This window comes from Mus caroli, chromosome 14 (genome assembly GCF_900094665.2).
Source record: "Mus caroli chromosome 14, CAROLI_EIJ_v1.1, whole genome shotgun sequence".
Lineage (NCBI taxonomy): Eukaryota > Metazoa > Chordata > Mammalia > Rodentia > Muridae > Mus > Mus caroli.
The window spans coordinates 5,568,698-5,590,941 of NC_034583.1; the positions used below are offsets into that span (position 1 = coordinate 5,568,698).

At 43.3% G+C, this 22,244-nt stretch overlaps 1 protein-coding gene across 25 annotated transcripts in view; it reads right to left on the reverse strand.

The window, feature by feature from the left end:
* Positions 1-22,244, reverse strand: part of Cadps (calcium dependent secretion activator) — a 442,533-nt gene that overhangs the window by 143,298 nt on the left and 276,991 nt on the right. For all 25 annotated transcript variants that reach the window (XM_021182627.2, XM_029468964.1, XM_029468977.1 and 22 more), the window contains exons 9-11: positions 17,837-17,903; positions 10,296-10,404; positions 4,311-4,523 (exon numbers count right to left, since the gene is read on the reverse strand). In XM_021182627.2, coding sequence (XP_021038286.1) covers positions 4,311-4,523; positions 10,296-10,404; positions 17,837-17,903 — 389 coding nt within the window. The remainder of the gene's footprint in view (positions 1-4,310; positions 4,524-10,295; positions 10,405-17,836; positions 17,904-22,244) is intronic.

Below are 22,244 nucleotides of genomic sequence, written 5' to 3' on the forward strand. Positions count from 1 at the left end.
AGTTCTAACCTAGCAGCTACAGTTCTTGGGTTTGAGCAAAGATTGAACGAGAAAACTTAAAATGAAACAAAACGACAACAACAACAACAAAAATCAACCTCCCCCAAACCAGCAGTAGTCAAAATCCCCCTAACTGTTGAAGATTATCTCAGTAGTGATAAAAATAGAGCAGTTCTCAGCAACATCCAACTCTGGGGTGCATGAGGTAGTTAACAGTTGTTAGTTGAGAAATAGACAATAAAACAAGTAAATGCAAGCACTATATGCAGCAATCATTGACCAAATGGCAAAGCTTAACATACCTTCTTTTCCCACCCCACACAAAATGAGCACTATATTATTTCTCTGTAGGATTTCTCTAATACTCACAGACAGGGATAAGATGTCAGTGAGTAGTCACTCTGCACAGTGAACTGTGGCAATACTCAATTTCAAATTTGGACATATTCAAAGTATGCAATATTGGCCTTAGAAAATGGAGAATTACAAGTATTTGTTCAAAAATTATGGAACTAGGTACCAACTTATAAAAAAATAACTAAAATGGAAAAATTAAATCAACAGCACACATACAAATAAAAACCAGAGAAGAACAAAAGGTTTGCAAGGCTGATGGAACCCTCCCCAGACCTCTTCAGTCACAAACAAATGAATAGCAGGATCTATTTTCCCAGTTTTTTTTTCCATTCCACATAAATACTCCACTCCATTCTTCCTTAGACATGTCTTTTCGTTTTGAAATTGAACTTTTGACATTGAAAAAAAATGCCAACTTCCCCCCAAAAGTCAGTTAAACTGAATTTGGAAACATCCCAAAACACAGTTACCCTCAACTCTCCCAAACTGCAAAATGTCCAGTTCCCAGGATGCCTCAGAATCGACAGCGACAGGACAAGATTGGAGTGTTTTTTATTTTTTTCCCTCTGTCCCCAAAACATTCCTATGTGGCTTCTTTTTTCTATGGAGCTTCTGTCATCTGTGTACAAACTAATGCAGCAATTACCAAGTGAAGTCATGGAAAAGTCATTAAGACCATCCCCTGGCAAGAATGGTAAGTGCTTTGAACAAATACTCAGAACCAAGATTTAATTAGGTGTGTGCACAGTCGAGTATGTAGCAATGACCCTGACCTTTTGGGACTTAAGGAAACCTTTTTAAAATGCAATACTTGATTTTCTTTTTCTTTCTCTCCTTTTAAAATCTTTTCTTCCTTTCCCTTTTTTGTTTCTAGCTAGAAAATCTGTGCTTTCATTAGTTCTTGTGATGATAAGTGAATGACCAAAGTTTGCTATTTAGAACTTCACTGGGATTGATCCTTCCTTTCCCCTGCTTTGTTGTCCTCAGTGACAACCATAGTTCAGTTTGCCCTGTACAGAGGAGTTTCTGGGGTGTTGGGCTTGGTTTCTACATGTAAGGAAGCCTCAGGCAAATAAGGGCAGGTTTCCCATATAGAATGCTTGACCTGTTTGACAGTGTTGGTTTAAGGCAGTATAGGCAGCTGTGACTGTGACAGTGCTATAGCACGTTCCAGTAAGACCTATGAGCCCCACTCAAAGCCATATTTTTCTGTGTGCTTGCCAGACATAATTGCCTTGTTATACCACTGAGTGCAGAACCCTGGTTTCCTTTTCTGGTCTTTCTGTGGGTTTCTTTATCCTTAACCATAAATGTTCAGGGTCTGAAGGAGCTGTTTACATCTTCACTGGCATCCTCTGCTGGTTTCTAAGTTTGGGGAACAGAAGTATCCTGGTGGTACTGTGGTTGCAATAAACAGTCTAAAGCACTGTGGGGGGTCTGCTTCGGATGAAACAAAGCGACAGTGGGAACATGGAGATCAGTATTACTGGGTTGCATTAGTCATGGGGACATGATGTACATCTGTGAAGACTGGGCACCACACAATTAAATGAGTGCCATTCACATTATTGTCTGTGAGAAAGGAGCCTCTTGTAGTGGGTAATTGGAATGGCTGGATGTGGCAGCCTTGTTTTTTGAGAACCGGATAGCTATGAAGGCACCTCACACTCTCTGAAGGTCCTTCCCTTCCATGCAGAGGTTAAGGGGTCACTAGAGAAGGTGAACTACCCAAGGTTCTGATAATTTTATAGCACATGCTATCACATTTGCTTTGTGATATAATCAACATAGCTTGTATAATCTACAAGGATGACCTTATCCTCCAATTCTACCTTCTAGGATTTTGCTGCATGACCCATCTAAGATGTTTCAAATAGGGTTGTTACATGTCTGAGTCACAGAGCATTCAGTTGAATGAAATAAATCCTGTCTATATGAAGAACTCTCTACCTTTGGCCTTCATGTATTTCCATGAAAGGCTATCCCTCTTCAACAGCTTCTATCATGGGTCTTAGAAATTCCTTTGTGGGGGTGATGCTAGAATCAAAGGACATGCTTCAAGTACATGCTCCATCACTGAGGGACACTCCCACCATTTCTCTACTCACTTTGACCCCTAGTTGTCCTTTCTCTTTCCTCTATTAGTGAAGAAATGTAGGGCCAAGCACAAGTCAAGCAGCCATTTCTTACTGTGGGTGGATGGCAGAAGAGACACGAGATGCAAAGTGGAATGATCTTGGGAGAATAGGAGGCCATTTGGAAAGAAGAGGATTTTCCAAATATCAGTTGAAATAGGTCTTTCATGAAGTTGATTTGAATGGTGATTATAATTAGGATTTTTCTCATCAAAGAGAATGCAGGAGGGTATGGTGGGTAATGCGTTTTCCAGATGTGCTAACCATAGGCTATCAGGCAGTGAGGGGGGTGGAGAACCTGTCACAGAGATTCTATTTATTTAGAAATTAAATAAATATTGGATATCCTATGTCAAGGGTAGTCACTGCAGGGCTGTCCACTCTACTCTAGTTTCAGCCTCATGTATTCTGTCTTCTTTCATAGTTTTCTGTGTGGAAGGCTACTGTATGGAGTTGTATGTCAGGTTCAACCAAAGAACACATCTTCCTTTAAGAAATCATTGGTATGGAACTGGGGGTTTGCCTTCCCCCCAAAAACCATACCTTTGCCTGGTGGAAATATACACAGTAGTGGGACTTATTGAAAACTTAATTTCCCTCTATAGTTTCTATAGCTGTAAAATCGCTACATATACACTCGGGTTTGGCTCTAGAGCAACAGTGGAGCCATGAGCAAGCGTCCCAGGGAAGTGCAGCCTCTGCTTTGGACTCTCTGTTCTTGCAGGGACCTCTGCTCTCATATCCATGCCTTCTAGATCTGGGAGTCATAGCCCTAGCATTTGGACTTAAGGTCTGAGAAGCCTTCCTTACCTGTCTATTTGCCTAATACCCTCTTGATCTAATACCAGCTTGTTACATTTGTTCTATTTGCCAGTGTGTGAAATGGTTGACGGTGGGGGAGGCTGATTTGGAGGTAACCTGAATGTTCACTGGGATGCAGAAGCCATAAGAGCAAGAGAGTCTCGTGTGACTTCCTCATTAACGTCTCCTTGCTAGACAAGTGCTCAGTAACCTATGCTGAAAGAGGGAACCTCGTACTAAAATAAGAGACCACCATGACAGTTCCGTGGGTGGATGCACACTTTAGTTATCTGTAGACAAAGCCGAAGGTCTCTGTGCAGAGTAAACAATGAATCTGCAGATCTCTTAATTTATTTTTTTTCTAAAAATAAAAATATAGCTTTGGCTTTCACTGTATCCTGAATTTTAGAAGTATTGGGAGATCTGGGGCAAAAAGTGGCAATACAAAGAGTACGGAGACACAGAGGCAGAGGGAAACTGCACATGAACTGGGGCTGCTTTCAGGTCTCTGCTATCTCTGCTCAGAATGTGATTTTAGGTATCATGGGTTTTTTTCCCACTGCATGTGATAATGTCATCATTTATTTTTAAATGGTTCTAAATTGCAGATTTAAGTTTATTTCAAATCATCCCTATTTTTAAATTCCTTTTAATAGGAGGAGACGAAGCACCAATATACGGAATCTACTATATTTCAGGGACTCAAACAAATATGCATTTGGCTGCGAATTCCAAACTCTCAGCAAAATCAAAAGATAGACATAGATATAAAATATACATTCCTTTGTTTAGTCCTTGGTAGAGAATCTCAAGTATTGCACTTTAAAATTACGTTCATCTAAGATTTTGCCCCAAGTTTCACCCTGTGTTAGCTACATGCCCCGAGCAAATCTGATTTTCGAATCCTCTATATAAAAACAACGAATTTTTCTCATTCAACTTTGGAAGACTTACTTTACAGAACTATTTAAAAGAAAGAAAAAAAGAAAGAAAGAAGGAAATGGCATATGTACTTACAAAATTGTGAGATGGGGGCATCCAGCTGAGGCACATTTCCGCCCTTGGCGTTGAGCTTCTGCACCTGGGTAGGGGGAACAGGTTTGTGCGACTGGCCAGTGGCCCTGTACATAGCTTGGACCCACAAAATTCGATCTTGTTCATCATCACTTGCAAATATCACCGTGTCTCCTTCTTTGACTGCATTGAAGAAGGCTCGGCCACCCTCCAAACCTGCAAGAAAATCAAGCCCACCATCTAAGCTGAGCTGTGAGACCATCGCCAGGGAGCACTCCATCGCCAGGGAGCACTCCCTAGAAAGCCAATTCCTACTGCTTTTCCTTGGGCCAGAAAGGGGAGGAGCAATTAATGACTTCTGGATGAGGTGACTGTAAACTAGTTGGCCACTGAGTAGGAGCAGGTATTTAAGAAACATTTTAAGGCTGGCTCATATCTCTTTCTTTGTCTTGCTAGTGAAAATATGCCAAAAGTTGCATTAAACATCTACTTATAAACACATTTCTTTCCTAAATCATCATTATCACCACCAGCATCACCATTATCACCAGTACTGTCACCAGCAGCATCACCAGCACCATCACAACCATCACCACCACTGTCACAAAAACCACTTCTCTTGGCCCCTTCTCCCTTCACCTGCTCTTCTGTGGTTCTTCTCTTTACAGTGAAAAGAACATATCTACTGAGGCTTCTCCATCACTTCTGCATATGCAGCACACCTAGGCACTTGATCAATTGCAGTTTCTGATCCCACAAGTCTGCAGTGAGGCCCGAGGTCCAGAACTTCCAACAAGTTCTCTGTAGATGCTGATACTATAGGTCAGAGAATCATCTCTGAGCAGCAAGGCGCTCTCTCCGTTTGACCATAAAGCCTCTAATCCAGCTGCTGCCTGCCTAAAACCTTTGTTGTCAAAGCCATCAATGTTATTAACCTTGCCGCATCCAAAGTTCAATGTGAAATCCTAACTCTGCTCACTGTATCACATGATCAAGCAATCCTTACTAATTTCTGGTTGAAATTTTCTCTTTCAGGAAACCTTATGCCCCACTTACCTCTCAGCATGTGATGGCTACTCTGTTTAGTTTACTGTCTACTTTTCCTCTTCCTCCTCCTGACCTTTAAAATGTGGAAGCTCCTGGGGTTCTGTTTTTCAGTCCTGTATTTATAGTTCCTGGTGATAACTTTTATGTGTTAAGAATGTGCTGAGAGGTACTTTACATTTCCCTCAGCACATTGGAGTCCCTCCTTCAACTCCATACCTAGACTAGTAGGGTTCTCAGGACTTGTGCACTTGGATGGACATCTCAAACATGTCACACCCAATGTTGACATCCTGGGTTTTGTCTCAACCTCTTGCCACCTTAGGAGAGCTGAACCCATCCAGCTAGAAAGTACCACATGCAATCTTGGGACTAGTTTAGAATCTTTCATTAATTTCTCCTATGGATGTTGGTACCAAAGATTACCAAAGCAGGGACCCTTCTTCTGCCACTGGTTCTGGCTCCTGAATCTGGCTATAATTACCTTGTGCAATCTCCTATCTCAACCAAGAACATCCACTCTCGTGTTCTTGTGACAGTTCTCCGTACTGAACCCAGCCAATGCCTAATCTAATAGGTCATGCTGTTTTTCTGCTTAGCTTACTGAGGCCCCAACCTATTGAAATGAAACCCCAGGTTCTGTCAAGGTTTGCAATCCACATCCATTGACTCTCTGCCACCTTCAGTTTCTCCTCTCTTCTCTTGTGTATACACTTTATATTTGTATGATTCACAGAGATTCCTTGCAGGTTTTGCAGAGGGATATGACCCTTTACTTATCTTTAGTTGGAAGTTACATTCTTATAAGGTCTTCTTTGACTTTTATCTCTGATAATTATCTCTGATAAGCTCTCTTACCCTGACTATTTTTTTATATTAGTCTTTTAACACACACACATGCTCATGCAGACTGGAAAACAGAAGATGTCAGATCCCCCAAATCTGGAGTTGCAGGTGGTATGCTGACCAATGTGTGTGCTGGGAACCAAACTCTGGTTCTCTGCAAGTACAGGAAGTGCTCTTAATTGCTAAGCCATCTCTCCAGTCATCTACTGTTCTTATTAACTTCTACTAAGATCCCTAGTGGACTGTGCATTATATGGAGCAAGGTTTTATCTGGTTTAACTTCTTCCATTTCTTTGGTATCTAGCATAACTCAGCACAAAGTAGGTGTTCAAAAATATTTGTTGAAAAAATGGTCTCAGTTTTTTTCCGAATGTAGCTCTCAAGGTCAGCGTTTAAAACAAGGCCAAATTAGCTCGTATCTATCAACATATCCCAACACCTGTACTTTCAATGAGGTGGGATTTCTCTAGCTAGATATAAGGGTCATACCGTTGTCATATATGTATCATCTCCCCATTAGTTGAGAGCTAAGAGGTGCAGGAATGATTGATTAGCATCTCCAAGCTGCCAGCAAGGCCAGTCTGGAGTCTGTTAGCAGCAGAGCAGTGCTAGGTGTCATTGCAATGATGTGAAGAATTCTACCCTGAGCTCATCATGTTAATCCAGGTATCTCTTTTACAAGTGATTACATATTGTGGAGATATTGCATTGATAATGGTCAGGGACTAGGCGCAAATAGATACTTTCTTTTTATTTTTAAGTCATACACACACACACACACACACACACACACACACACACACACATACACACACCTGTGTGGTCATATGCATATGTGTGCCTGTGAAGACCAGAAGAGACCATCAATTCCCTGCAGCTGGAGTTACAATTGGTTGTGAGCCACTCATGTGGGTGCTGTCCCTCTGCAAGAGCAGCAGGGCCTTAAGTAAGGACAATCTCTCCAGCCCTGGCTATTTCTTTACAAAGAGGATCCAGTGATTTAGCATCAAAACAGCTTTAAGAAGAGATTTCTGGTGGCTTTCATTCTGAGGAGATATTTAAGTTGGTTTCTCCTAACTTGTATAAAATGGATGCTCTAGCAAGGATAGTGCACAGTTAACTTGAATGACACAAAAAGAAGGAAAATTTAGAAGTGGAGGAAGAGCTTTGAAGAATGCCTCAGTGGGCATCAAGGAGACAAGATGGAGAGTGAGTCAACAGATCATGTGCCTATGCTCACACAAACCTTGGAGATGTGCCACCTTGCTGCAATCAGTAGACACCAAAGACAGTCTCATGTGAGAGGTACTTCCCACTGCCTCAAGCCTTGCATCCAGTTACATCTTTCCTTAAGGCAAAAAAAGAATAGGCTATGATGGTGCTGAGCCCACCAACAACTTTATAAAGCCTGCATAAGATCAAGAGGAGGACAGGGAAGACAGACTCTTTTGTCTTTTTTGACTAATAGGCACACTGTCCAAGAGCATCCCCTGATCTCTGAAGACATGACTATGTTGTTATTAATTTGCTTACACCTCCATAGATAAGGTTGGGCACGTGCATAGTATACAGGCGCTCCACCCAATGCTTAGGGGAGTATGAAAATTTTGCCCCCACCTCTTTCTGGCTCCTTAGTAAGGACCAGAAAATTTTAACAATCAAATGCAGAGCTTAGAGGCTGGAGCATTAACTCAGTGGTTGAGTGTTTGCCATATAAGACCCTAGTGTTCATCTCCAAGATCACAAGAAAGAAAAAAGAATCTGAGTTAGGACAATAGAAAATATTAAATATCCATTTTCAACTAAAAGTTACTTGGGAAATAAATGGGACAGGAAAAGTCTTGTTACAAGACCACAGTCAATTAACTTTTTATTTACAATTCTCAGGAAGAAATTAAATTTCATCAGATCAACGTGGAAATAATAAATCAAGCTTTAAGAATATAAATGCAGGGATGGAACACTGGCTTGGTGGTTAAAAACTCTTGATGCTCTTGCCGAGGACCTAGGTTCAGTTCTCAGCACTAAGTGCTCAGCACAGCAAATCACAACCACATCTAACCCTAGTTCCAGGGGATCTGAAACCCTCTTCTTACCTCTGTGAGGACTACAGCATGTGCTATACTTAACATACATGCAGGCAAATCACTCATACACAGAAGGTGAAAATAAGCATAAACTTTAAAATGAGAATATTCAGGTGTTATTCCTGTATGTGGAATAGAACTCCCTGCCTCCATCTTCCTGCCATGGAAGCCCTGATTTAATCTGTAACTTCCATGGGTAGCTTTGCTGTGATTGTTCAGTGACAAGTGCAAGAGGGTGACATGGGTTGGTCTCAGGGTCTGATTCCATTGACAGATAGCCTGAGACCTCTCCAATCTGTTTCTTAATTTGAAAAGCAGAATGACATTTCTGATCCCACTTGCTTGTGGGATTGTGACAAGGGTCCAGTGTAATCACACAGAAGAGAGAGAGTTGGCACTGACTTGGCAGGAGTTCCTGACATACAATAGCATTGGTGGGCAAACAAAAGAGTGAGAGGGCATTGGCTCAGCAGGAATCCCTGGTATAGAATGGCCTTGGTTTATTTTGTCATATTGATCTTCTGGCCTCTGTCTCTAAGATATACATCTTAGGTACAACTGTTTTCCTTTGTAAAAAGAAACCCTAAGTGAGAAAAAAGAAACTTGAGAGAAATACAAACCACCTCACAGTGTCCCAGTTGCTGGCTTTTAGTGCAGAATCCTGTCATGCTGACATGTTGGATAGAATGTTCATTTTGAACTCCTTCCTGTTCATTAGGAAAACTTCTGGGCAAAATTTGAATTCAGATCTCACGAACTCAGTGCTGTACAGTGGGTACTCTGGCAGGATGTAGTTACAAACAGAAATTGGAAAGAGTCTGACTTGCTTGAATCCCCTCAGGGCCAGAATTTGGGGAGGACAGATGACCCTAGGAAGGCAGGAACCAGATCTTCTTTGTCGTACCTTTTTGGGTTAATACCCTATAATGCCCCATCTTTTCTCAAACTCTGCTCCCCCCCCCCTTGTGTATTTTGTTGCACGTGGAAGAGCAATATGGGAGTTGAAAAAAAGGTTTTGGGCCAAATGATGCAGTGTGGTTGGAAAAGCCTAGTGCAGATTTGGCATAAAAATGAACTTCTCCGGGAGAGGGCTGCTGGTGCTTGTTGTTCATTAATATGCTGAAATGATTTCGCACCCCCCACCCATTCTGAAGGTTCTTTGAAACTGATTTCTATTCAGTTTTCTGGGGAAAAAATAAAATGGGTATGGGGAGAGGTGTGAGGGGGCAGGATGTAGAATGTATGCAATGTAGAACTTACAAGAAATACCACTACTTGCAAGGCGCTCGTTGCTACTTAAGCCCAGGCGCATCAACGCTTCGATTCAGAGAGAGGCATCTTGTAAGCAATACAGTGGATGGGGTAGCACAAGTTTCTTTCTCTAGTTCCACCAGCTAACCTTGTGTAGTTTTGGACTCTGCCTAGGGGACAAGCATGCTGGGAGGCAGCTTCTCTTGGACACCAAAACAATGACACACACTGAGGCTGAAGTCATGGCTTAGAGGCTGAGGAGTTGCCTCTGCTGGTAAAGTGCTGACCACGCAAGAGCAAGGGTCTCATTTCCAGCACCCATATATATAACAGTCGGGCTTATACCTGTCAGTCTACTGCTGGCGGGGGCAGACACTTTGGCATTTGATAGTCATCACTGCAGCCTAGCCAATCACTGAGCTCCTGGTTCAATAACGAGAGCAATGGAATACACCTGATTCCAACTTGTGGTCTCCACATGCACCTCCATATGTACACACACACACACACACATCATAGTCTCACACAAATGCAGTTCCCTGGTAGGTATACAAGTATATATTCTTTCTTATGGATATCCTCAGGAGCATATAGTAGAGTACATCATTGATGTCCCAGATACATAAATGCCAAAGTATGTGTTTTCTTTTTGGCTTTGAACCAGAGACTCTCTGGTGTAACAGGTTACTGCCTAGCATGAACCATCTTGCTAACACGAGCTTGTCTTTTGTCAGTGCATGGCCAAGGCAGAGGTGGATACCTGGCTGAGGGTCGGTGTAATCCACGGTGTAGCCGTCCAGCTGTAGGAGTTCCTGAGGCTCTGCCTTCTTTTCTCGATAGCTGCACATGGCAAAGGTGTACTGGCTGACCTGCAGTACAGAAAATCAGACTGTGAGACTGTCCCACCAAGACTCATGCCCCCTTGGAAACCATCTACATTTAACTGAACCCCAGTTGCTCCACGGTCTCATTCACACTGGATACAGCATCTGACAGTGGCCCATGAGGTTAGAGTGGGTTCATGTGCAGAATGGAAGTAAGAATTTGTCCCTGCCACTTAGTAGATGATTAGGAACAGTCAGCTGTTCCTATCTTCATGGTTGTTTGACTTATATTTTGTCCAGTGTGTGCATTTCATGTGGGTGCCCATGTAAACCTGTGCATGTGGCAGAGGTGGGGGTATATTCACATGAATGTGAACCTGTGTTTGAAGGCTAGAGGTTAGTTTCAGGTGACATTCATCCACCCTGTTGTTTGAGACAGTGCTTCTCATCAGTCTGTAAGTCGCAGCTGCACTGACTGGCCAGCAAGTCCCTTTTGATGTGGTTTCTGGGCTGTCTCTCCAGCCTCCTATCTACTATTTTGAGACAGGTCTCTCCAAGGTTGGCCTTGCTTTTCTGATTCTCCTCCCTCATATTCTGGGTTCTGGAGTTACACTGTGCACTAGCTCAGCCTACATTGCTGTTCTTAACACCAATTGGGTTAAACACACACATTGCCACGCTTTTGTGACACAAGGCTGACTGAATGGCAACAGTTCTATGTGTGTTACCCAATATAATCTTGGCCAGTAGTTAGAGAACAAAAATTCTTTTCTTTGCAGTTGTTTAAAAGACTTGGAAGATGACTTGGTGGGTAAGACACTTGTCCAGCAAGCCTGAGGACCAATGTTCACTTTCCTAGAACTCACATAAAGCCAAAATGGGTAGTGCGAATCTGCAATCACGGTGCCCCATGGAGAGAAGAGAAGCAGAGATGGGAGATGCCCAGAAGCCCACAGGCTGGCCAAACTGCCATACACGGTGAAGAGCAACAAAAGATCCTGCCTCCAAACATGGTGGAAATCAAAGACTGACGACCAAGGTTGGGTTTTAACCTGCTCTGTGGCATTTATGCACTTGAACTCACACAAAGCTATGTCCCCCTGACATTCACATATAACAAGCTGTACTTGAACTCACACAAAGCTATGCCCCCCCAACCTTACATCCACATACCACAAGTGCTGCTTTTGTCAGTGTTGAGCTTCTCGTTTTGTTTTTGGCTACTTGATGCTATTGAGGGGGCACTTGCAGTGACTTGGTAGAGTCTCCCCTCTGTCTTAGACAAGTGCCACAGTGACATGCTGTCACAAGCAATGAGCACTCGACTGCTAGGTGCCAGTCATAGCCAGGCAGCCCCAAGCCCCGATGGCATGGCCGTTGTCACTGGCGCCCTACATGGCAGCCCTCACTTTACTGATATTGGCATTCCATGGCAGTGCAGGGTGGTGCTCCAAGCTGCAGGCCTGCCTTCAGGACCCTGTTGTCACTGTGTATGCAGAACTGGCGACGATGCTTCCCTTTTCTACATCTGGCCTATTGGCAAGAAGCCTGTGGTAAAACAGGCCTACCCCCAGCTTCCAGCCAAGCTCACAGGCACATTTACCGTCATCCACGTATGTCAAATGCCTCGGTGAAGGACTGCCACATCCTTCACCCCTTACTTTCCTTTATTGAAAGAGACAATTCTAAGACTTTGAACCCAGCCAGGGACAACTGTAGTCTACTCCACAGTGAGACTGGTCTCTTTTTAAGGGCAAGAGAAACTGGTGCTTTCAGACTCTACAATAGGTTTCGCTGTCCCGAGTCCTGAAGGTTCAGAGTAAGAGGCAAGAGCACATTCACGTGGCTGGTTTGTCTGCTGCTGCCCTCTGTTGGTTTCTCATGAGAATTTTCCTGCCCAGTCTGGGATTCTGCAGAATGCACTGTCGCACAGGCTAGACCAGAAGGAGAATGTTGGTAAGGGAACACCATCTAGTTCCTTATAACAAGCAGAGCACCCAAGACTTCCCCTTCTCCTACAATGGATGTCGGAGTGCAAATGGGAGTGGTCATAGAAGCTGGGTTCCTGGCCAGGTCCAGTAAACTGTCATCTTTCAGCCTCAAAGTTCTCGTCTGTGTTGTGCTCCCTTCCTCCTCCTCTCCCCTCATCCCTGTGCATCAGCTCGTTCCTGGGTAGTTCCTGAGGTTCCCCCATCATGTGTGAGGCCCATGCAGCAATCCCTCTATTGGTGTGCGTAACTAAGTAGTCCCTGTGCATCTGGCTCCATCATTCAGCTCAAAAGAGGACTTCCCTGTAGGTGACCAGTCCTTTGAAGGAGTACTTTTGTTCTATTTACAGTTTCACAATCAATAGGCATTTGTTAAATGAGTCTGACACATGGGGGACATATGTTTAATCCATGACACCCTTCTCCATGATTTACAGTGTCTCTCCACATATAGTACCAGGCCATTCCAACCTGTGGCTGATCTTATGCACCATAAAAACAAAAAACTCCATGATGCCCTCCCCACAAAACAATGACAGGAGACACTGCTAGATCTCCACTCTGGTGATTTGAATTAGTTCTTTCCCCTGGCAACAGGAGACAGGGTAGAGTTTGTCAGTGAGGTCAGCCAGAAAGGCGCCAATATGCACTTGAGGTCCACATAAATACAACAGCCAAAGTGTGTGATACTGAGATGCATGCTTCTACTACTACTGAGCCCTTCACTTTTTTCTTCCCTGTTTTAGTGGCTCCCTCTCTACAGTGCTGTCTGCTGCTGCCCTCTTCTGGAAGTACGGATGACATGCCCTGCAGGCTGAGGCTGTGGGACTTGGTTAAAAAAAAAGAAACAAAATAAAATAAAACAACTCCCCCTCCCACCCCCTCCAAAACCCCCAAGCAGCAGCAGCAGCAACAACAACAACACAAACTAGACAAACCTGAGTTGGCTCACTGGGAGTGTTTTTTCTTTAAGATCTGACAATTTACTTCAGGATTCAGAAGAGGGGAGAGTATCCTTGGGCTATTATCCTGAGTTATAGATGCATCTTAGTTTTCCCAGAATGCTTGGAGGTCACCAAGGAGCTGACAGAGATTTGGGAATTTTCAATTTTTAAAGCTGTTACATCTTATTAATAGAAAGCTATTCCCAGTGAAATGCAGGTTTCTCCCTAAACTGTAAATGTGTTCATTTTGACAAGTTTTGGGACTAGACTCAGGTTCTTGCACACTTTAGGCACGTGTTCTCCACATGCTCCAGAGCCTGGGAGGTGATTTTTGAAGTCAGAGAGTCCAAGCAATGCAGAATAGAGGTTTAACAGTCCCGAGTGATAGGCACAGGGCTTGCAGAGTCCTGGTTTATGCCAAGCAGTGGCCCTCTGGATAGAAGTGAGGATTGGCTCCTGGGATTCCCTAGGGTTTGATCAAAGTTTGATTTTACAGGTGACCAGACTTTGCTACTTTGGCTCATTTTCTGCTACTTTTTAAAATAGAAAGGGGCTTATAAAGGAGCAGGCAGCAGTTACCAACATCTGTGTGTGTATTGGGTCAGGGAAAAGTCCAAACAGGTAAACTTTTTGAAATCAGACGAGTGAATCAGAGCCTTAGTTGAGAGGGCTGAAGTCTGAGTGCTCATCAGTAGAGCATGATAGTACAAGCTTAGGTACTTAAAGTATAAGACAAAACAAAACAAATCACGGTGTTGGGTGTGGTGTTATACAACCATAATCCCAACACTTGAGGGGCAGAAGCAAGAAGACCACCAGTTAAAAGGCAGACTCTCTCTCTCTCTCTCTCTCTCTCTCTCTATATATATATATATATATATATATATATATATATATATATATATTCAGTAAGAGCCTTTGTGTATGGAGAGAGAGAGAGAGAGAGAGAGGATACAGAGAGAGAGAGAGAGAGAGAGAGAGNAGAGAGAGAGAGAGAGAGAGAGAGAGAGAGAGAGAGGATACAGAGAGACAGAGAGAGACAGAGCATCTTAAAAAAAAACCAAAAACTATTTGATCAATCAAACAAACAAACAAACAAGCAAACAAACAAAAACAGACAATGAAGAGGATAATGACTAGGGAGCCAGTTTGGCTGTTTCCTGTCGTTTGTAATCAGAATGTAACTCTATGTACATCCTTCAGAACTGTGTGGAAACATTCTTACAACTTACATATCTTATAACTCAGTTTTTAAAATAACAGTGAATCTTGATGAGTTGTTAAAATACTGCTAGACAAGTCATTTTATTTATGAGTGCTATTTATCCTATTCAGCTTTAGTATCTGTTCTGAAAGCTGGAATAATGAGAAATTTCAGTCATGATGTCTGTAGGAAAGCAGAAACAGAGAGTGTGGGTTTAGGGAGCATACACTTCATGAATGAAAAGTAAATGAATCCTAGGAACTTTTGTGTGCATAAACTTCTCTGCGTACCAGACCCACCTAGGTGCTCAGTTGGATGAGACAGATGCAACCTGAAGACCTGGGCTGTGCTTCATAGTTAGCTGCTCATCAGTCACCATCTTTAATTTTAAAATTAATGTTATTTATGTGTATAGAGGTTTTATGTGCGTGTATGTCCGTGAACCACATGGTTGTAGAGGCCAGAAGAGAGTATCAGTTCCCTGGAGCTGAAGTTACAACTGGGTGTGAACCACCAGATGGTTTCTGGGAATGAAACCTGGGTCTTCTCAAGACCACTGAACAACCTCTCTAGTTCCATCAGGTCACATAAGCACGCTGAGCCTCAGTTCTTCCTAATGTTAAATTTGGAGAAAATCTATATTCACTGTAGTATAGATGTCTGCAAAGACCAGTTTCTCAAGCACTTTGTGAACTTCACAGAACCATAGAAATACGCTATTATTGGCATTTTAGGGGAAATTTAAAATACAATTTAGCAGTGCTGACATTGGGCTGAAATACTTTGAAGAAGTGGGAAACCAAACACCTCCCTTTTAAAAGTAGAGATAGTTTTCATATTGGAGAATAACAATACACTTTTTCAGACAGGTTCTCGAGGTTCAAGGTTGGCCTTGAACTTGCTGCTTAGCCAAGGCTGACCTTTAACTTCTGATCCTTCTGCCCCCACCTCCCAGGAATCTGTTAGAGTAGTTTGTTCATGATGTGTTGGGGGAGAGACTCCAAAGCCTCATGCATGTTAGAGTCTGACTATACCAACTGAGCTATCCTCCCAGCTCCAAGAAAATCAACTTTAAGACATGAATGGAGAAGAGATGAGACTTTATTATCTGGAATGACTCTGCATTCATATACCCAGGTCAGGGATTCTGACTACTGAATAGAGCTCAGTGTGGTCAGTTATAGTGATGAAGGCACATGTAGTCTTTGCCACGCTTCCACAGACTGACAGTGAGTCCCAAGGAACTCCCTGACTCAGGATGTCAAAGACCCCTGTCATTTTTGGGTTATTAGGCTGCAGCTAAACTTATAGGGCATGCATGGGGATTTCAGGGACCAGGGCTGAGGAGGCCTTGGTGTGCTGTTTGCATAACCCAGTTAGTTCCTTTGATCCTTGTTTCCATGAACAACAGGAACAGGCAGTCTATGGTTAATGCCATGAGACCAAGGCAGGACACTAGAGGCTTAGTGCTGGCTTCCCCATCACTGTGATAAAGGAGCTGATATGTCACCTTCAGAGGCTGCTTAGACTGGTAAGGGATGAAAGGTCTGATCTCACTGAGCCAGAGGCTTGATTAGTGTGTGGGTGTGCTACCAAAAAAGGCAGGCAGCACCTCTTAATCATGAGAAGCCTCTTGGCATCCTGCAATGCATCTCTCCTGCTCTCTAGGAATGCCACGGAGCCTCAGACAGCCTGTGCCCTTTTATGTTTTTTCCAAAGTCAGTATACAGCTTTTTTTTTAAAAAGCCATGGTGTGATTCTCATCTCCTCTTAAAGGAAGTCTGTGTGTGAAGGCCCCAAAACATCTGTGTTCCAGTTGCACAGCCCAGAAAAAGCCATTCTCTTCTTTTGGGTTCAGTACACAGCGTGCAGAGACAGCTTCTCTTACATTTTTTTCCCAAATCTCCCCCTACCCTGCCCACCCAGTTTCTTTCCCTAAAGCTCCTTTTTCTAAAGAGAGAGGTCAGCTACTTGTATGAGTGTGTATACATGTGTGTGCACACACATGTGAACAGATGTGCACTATGTTCACACGTGCACCTGGAAACCATTACTCTCCACTTTAGTTTTGGACACAAGGTCCTTTATAGAAACTGAAAAGGGATAATTCATTCAGACTGGCTATCCAGTGAGCCCCAGAGAACTTCCCATCTCTGCTTCCTTGACACTGGGATTTATAGCAGTGTCAATTATTTTAATTAATTTTTATATGAGTTCTAGGAATCAAATGCTTGAATGCCAAGCACTTTGCTGAAGGAATATTCTCTTAGCCTGAGATCAGCTGCTTCTAAACATCCTTTCATTTTCATCTTCACTCTCATTCTCAGAGAAAAGCTACGTGTTGAGTGAAGAACTCTTGGGTGTTCAGAATGCAGAGGGACCCCATGTCCTGGTGAGAGAATGCTTGCTTACTCTGCTGGGAAGATGCCATCAACTACTGTCTAGACCCCGTGATCTGACTTCCTCAGAACCATGTGTCATTGCCAGGAATGGTTCCTCTCTTCCTTTATCTTCCCACAGCTATAGAAGGCATCTGTGGACACTTGGAAGGTGTGGGCAACACAGAAGCACCTTAGGATGGATTGGAATGAATTTAGCCCCAAAGCAGTGCAAAAGCATCAAGGGTATACTTGAATATAGTTGTAGGCTTGACAAGTGTTGCCAGAAACTTCTGCAGTCACTTAGAACCAAGCGGGAGCTGCTACACAGTGAGAGTCAGTGCAGGCATGGCTCCAAAGAGAGGTGAAATAGCTCAGGAAGCACGATTACAAGGTGCCTCACTTTGAGATGTATTTCAGAGAGCACTGCAGTGAACATTTTGAAGATTGAGTTATGGCTTCTGTGCCCTGGTGGAGGCTGTGTGCCAGATAGAGTTAAGGCAAATTTAATGGCCAACTGAAAAAAGCTGAAGCTCAAACCAACAGCAAAAGGGGTTGGGGAAGTGTTTTGAGGACATTTATTATAAGTCTGTAGGGAAATTTTTAGATGCATCTGGAAGAGTGAAGATATTATTTTAAACATTAGCAACACATTATTGGTCTCTGAGTTTGACTCTACTTCTATGTATACGTCTGTGTATCTACAGATTTTTTTTGTGGTACTGTCAGCAATAGTCTAACTGTTGAAACCCAGAAGTCCATTACAAAGGGAAGGTTTTACAGGTATGGGAGGAAGAGCCCTCTGTGTGGTTCTATGGGTTTATAATCTGGAAAACAACATGAAACTCAATGCTCAGGCTTCGTGGCCTCCATGTGCCGTAGCTCAGATCAAAAGCAGGCATTCATCCTGCCGCATCTGTAATACAGATGCTCTTGAGACTGATGAGAGAGTTGAAAAGTTACCTGCACCAACACAAAGAACCTCTTCTTCCACCTCTTCCACACATTCTTACCAATGGTCCATAAGTACCTGCAGGGAAGAGGAAGACCAGGCTGCATTAGTGCCTGACTAATATGCCTGATGCATTTTGCCATACTCACCAGGAAACCTAGCCCTCATCCACCAAGAGGCTGCAACACACCCAGATAGTGTGAGGGGATGCCCCAGGCTCTAGACTTTCTCCTTTCAACATTCACAGCTCGTCCCACATTGACACAGCCTATGATTCACCTGCTATTTTCTTTCAATTGTCTATGACATCATGAATCAAATTATTTTGAAAGAAACTTTATAACATGGGTTTGATATACTCATTACACAGAACACACTAAAATACATAATAATCCATGCTTGTGTGGAACACTGAAATGAAATTACTCATTTTATGAATACATTTGGGGCAGGCTTAGTCTGTGGGGCAAAGACTAACATCTTGGACCACGATGGAACCTCTATCTTCTCTTGGCCTCTGCTCCAGACATTACACAGAAGCCACAGGATTTTCTAAAAGGTCAAATCAGCCCATAAGTTTCTCCTAAATACGATTAGGAAGCCCTCGGGCAGGGTACTTAGGCAAAGGTCCTATCTAAGATGTGCACACTAGCTGCAGGTAGAGAAGATGTTGCACATAGAGAGGGAGCAAGACAGTACGTGAGGAAGAGACGGTGGCTGGAGCACAGCTGATGCAGAGTGGCTGCCAGATCACCGGAAGCTTGGTGAGCCCCAGGTCACCATGGCAGATGTCACCTCAGTCAGTAGTGCTGCTGTAGATCACTCAGCTGATCCTGTCAGTATTCTTGTGCTATGTGCTGAGATCAGATATCAATATATTCATGGAATTTATGGACATAAAAGAGATGCTCAGCTAGGGCTTGGGAGAGAGAGGGGGACTGGCATGCATTGACATTTAATCTTCTTGTTCTTGTTCTGTCAATCATCCAGAGGGGGGCTGCAACTGGCTTCAATTTTGATGTTTGCTGCTGGAGGATTCTGTTAGACAAGGTTGTTGAAGTATAAACATGAGTTTTGACATTGGCTGGGGATGGAGCTCAGTTGTAGAGGGCTTGCTTAGCATTTGTGAAGTCCAGAATGTCACCTCCCACCCCTATACCACAGTAAGCAAACAAGTAAACAAACAAATGAACAAATGAATATATAAGTAAATAAACAAACAAACAAATGTAGTTTGAATGTGAAATGTTTACCACAGGCTCAATGTTTCAATGCAAGCTCCCAGTTGGTGATTTGGCAAGGCTGTGGAATTTTCAGGAGAAGGAGTTTCACTGGAAGAACTGGATCACTGGTTGTAAGCCTTGATGCATTTTAGGGTTAGGGTTAGGGTTAAGGTTAGGGTTAGGGTTAGGGTTAGGGTTAGGGTTAGGGTTAGGGTTAGGGTTAGTGTTAGGGTTAGGGTTAGTGTTAGTGTTAGGGTTAGGGTTAGGGTTAGGGTTAGGGTTAGGGTTAGGGTTAGGGTTAGGGTTAGTGTCAATTTCTTGTTCACTCTCTGCTTCTTAAGTGTAGATGCAATTTGACCAGCAAGGCTTCCCTCCTGCTGTTATGGATTCTTTCATAAAAACCTGAAAACCTTTGAAACTGTAAATTGATATACCCTGTCTTTCTTAAGTTGCTCTGGTCAGGGTATTTTATCAAAACTTTAAGGAAACAAGGACAACAAATAAATAGAAAAATAAAGAATAGATGTACATCAAGTCTGATCCTTGATATAGAGCATCACTGCATTTAAAGAATGAGTGCTCAGAAGTTATGAGCATCGTCGTACTGACATACACAAGATACTGTATGTAACAAGAAAGTTGCAGCTGTTCTAGAAGAAGTTCACTAGAATCCACAACAGGATTTGCTTTGAATGGTTAACTCTGCCTTCCTCCAGGCACTTGGCATGGATTTACTGTAACCCTGGAAAGGAACTGATACCTTGAATAAGGAACTCTACTGCATGGAGGGAGTATGGAACCATTCTGTGTGGAGTTTGCACCACCACTAAGTGACGATGGAGATTTAAACTCAGAGTCATCTCACTGTGGAATAGCTTTTCTCTGTGCCCTTCTAGGGTCTGCCTCCCCATCTAGGGCCAGTAAAGAATAAGAATCTATATAGGAAGGTTGGGGAGATTTAGTGAGGAACTACAGAGGGGAGGAAAAAGAGGTACTGAAGCACATTGCATGGGAAGGTCTCTAAAAACAATTGTTGTGTACCACACACTTCAAACAGTGAGAGCAAACATGTGTAAATGTTTTTATGCTGGAGAAATGATCAAAGCTGGAGGAGATGGGTGTTTCTATCCTGATGTCAATTACAGTGTGGGCCTGAGGAATGGCTTATTTAGTCAATAAGGTGTCAGCCATCCAAGCATGAGGACCTGTGTTTGTTTCCGCTAGAACCACATACAAAAGCAGGGTTTGGTGGCACATGCTTGTAACCCCAGCACTGGGGAGGCAGAGGTGCACACATCCTTGGGCTTGCCAGCCAGCCAGCCCAACATAATGGGTAAGCGCCAGACTAATCAATGACAGATCCTGTCTTCAAATGACAGCAAGGTAGAGAGCTCTAGAGGAATGACAGCCGAGGCTGCCCTCTGGCCTCTGTGCACGTACATACCTACGTCCTCCTTCACACACACGCTCACGCGCGCACGCGCACGCGCACACGCGCACACACACACAATACAGTGTTTACATGCACTGGAGACTAACCTGGTATCCTGTAACTGTGCATATGTGTTTTATTTTACATATCAGTTAAATACATTTACATTTAAAGGGTGAGGAAACAAACTCCGTGAATTGCTTTTCTAACTGGAGAGGGGTTTCTGTTTGAAGGCATCTGAGAGTAAAAAGCTGGTGGGATCAGAGGAAATTCACAATTCTCCTTTGGTTTGTGTAAGGGTGGGGCTCTCCCTCCTAGGCTTTCCTCAGAAAGGATTACTAATGTGGCACATGCCAGAAGGTGTCAAAACAGAGACGCTCTGAGGGCTGTGAGGCACCGTGTCTGTCTAGTGAGCCCGGAGTCGCTTCCTCCCGGAACAGAATGTACAGTACCTGGAGCAGATGGACGCCATGAGACTACAGACACACAGGTGGCTTCCCACTTCGAGCCCCACTCCCAGCACACTGATCAATGAGGCAGCATTAATGCTCTAGTGCTTTCTTCTTGCTGTCTGAAAGCCTGGGCTGATCATCAGATAAATCAGCAGTCCAAGGTGTAGTGAGTGAAAGCACAGTCCAGTGCTTATGTCTGGGACTGAAGGTGACACCAAAGAGGGGATTGTGACGCAGTCACCAACTATTCTTGAGTTCGTCTCCTGCATTGTAATATGGGGATAACATCATGGACTGCAGAGACACACATCCCCTGTGCATAGCATGGAAAGGGCAGGTAGTGTCTGGTAAATGCTAGATGCTCTTATGCTCACCACTAGTAACAATAGCAAGCAAAATGGTGAACAGGCCTGATCTGAATTTACATTTAGCTTTTGGGTACCTCTCTGATTAGGAAGAAATATTGAGGTGACACATCTGATGTTGGAACTCTGGGTCATTGCTATTCCTGTTATTTGTCGAAGGTGTCTGAGTTACAGGTGAGGCCTGAATGAGCTGCGAAGGACTAACAAACTCCAAACAGAAGAGAGAGGTGTATGTGGTCTGTACTCATTGCATTAATCCCCCAAACTAGACGTGTCACAGCCAAATCCCCTGGTCTCGGTGTTCCTCTGTCTTAAGGACTTTATGGGAGGGCAGCAGTGTGGCAAAGCCTACAACTGGTGAGTGTGTGTGTCTATCTGTGTCTCTGTCTGTCTGTCTGTCTGTCTGCATCTCTCTCTCTCTCTCCCCTTCCCGCTCTATCCATCCCTCCCCTCCTCTATCTCTCCTCTTTTTTTAATCATCTCATATACATACATTTTTACAGTAATAATTAGCAGAATGCTGTATCTGCCACATCAGTTTTCATATTAAGTATCCATAGGCTAGTATCTCAATTAAAAGGCTAGAATTAAGAGCCAGACCTAATTCTGTATTGTCAACAAGAAAAGAAGTTCACACTTAATGTTTTAGAGACAGAGTTTCATTTTGTAGCCCAGGCTAGCCTAGAGATTTCTATTTTCCTGCCTCAGACTCTTGAGTGCTATGATTAGAGGCTTGTGCCACCACATCCAGCAAGCAAGAAATGCCTTTAAAGTCAAAAGTAAGTTAAAAATAGAGTGCTATATAAAGGTGTACCTTGCCAATAGCCATCTTCTTTAAAGTGTTATAGTTCCACATTACTGTCACAGAAAGTAAACCTCAAGGCAGAAATATTGGCACGCACGCACGCACGCACGCACACACACACACACACACACACACACACACA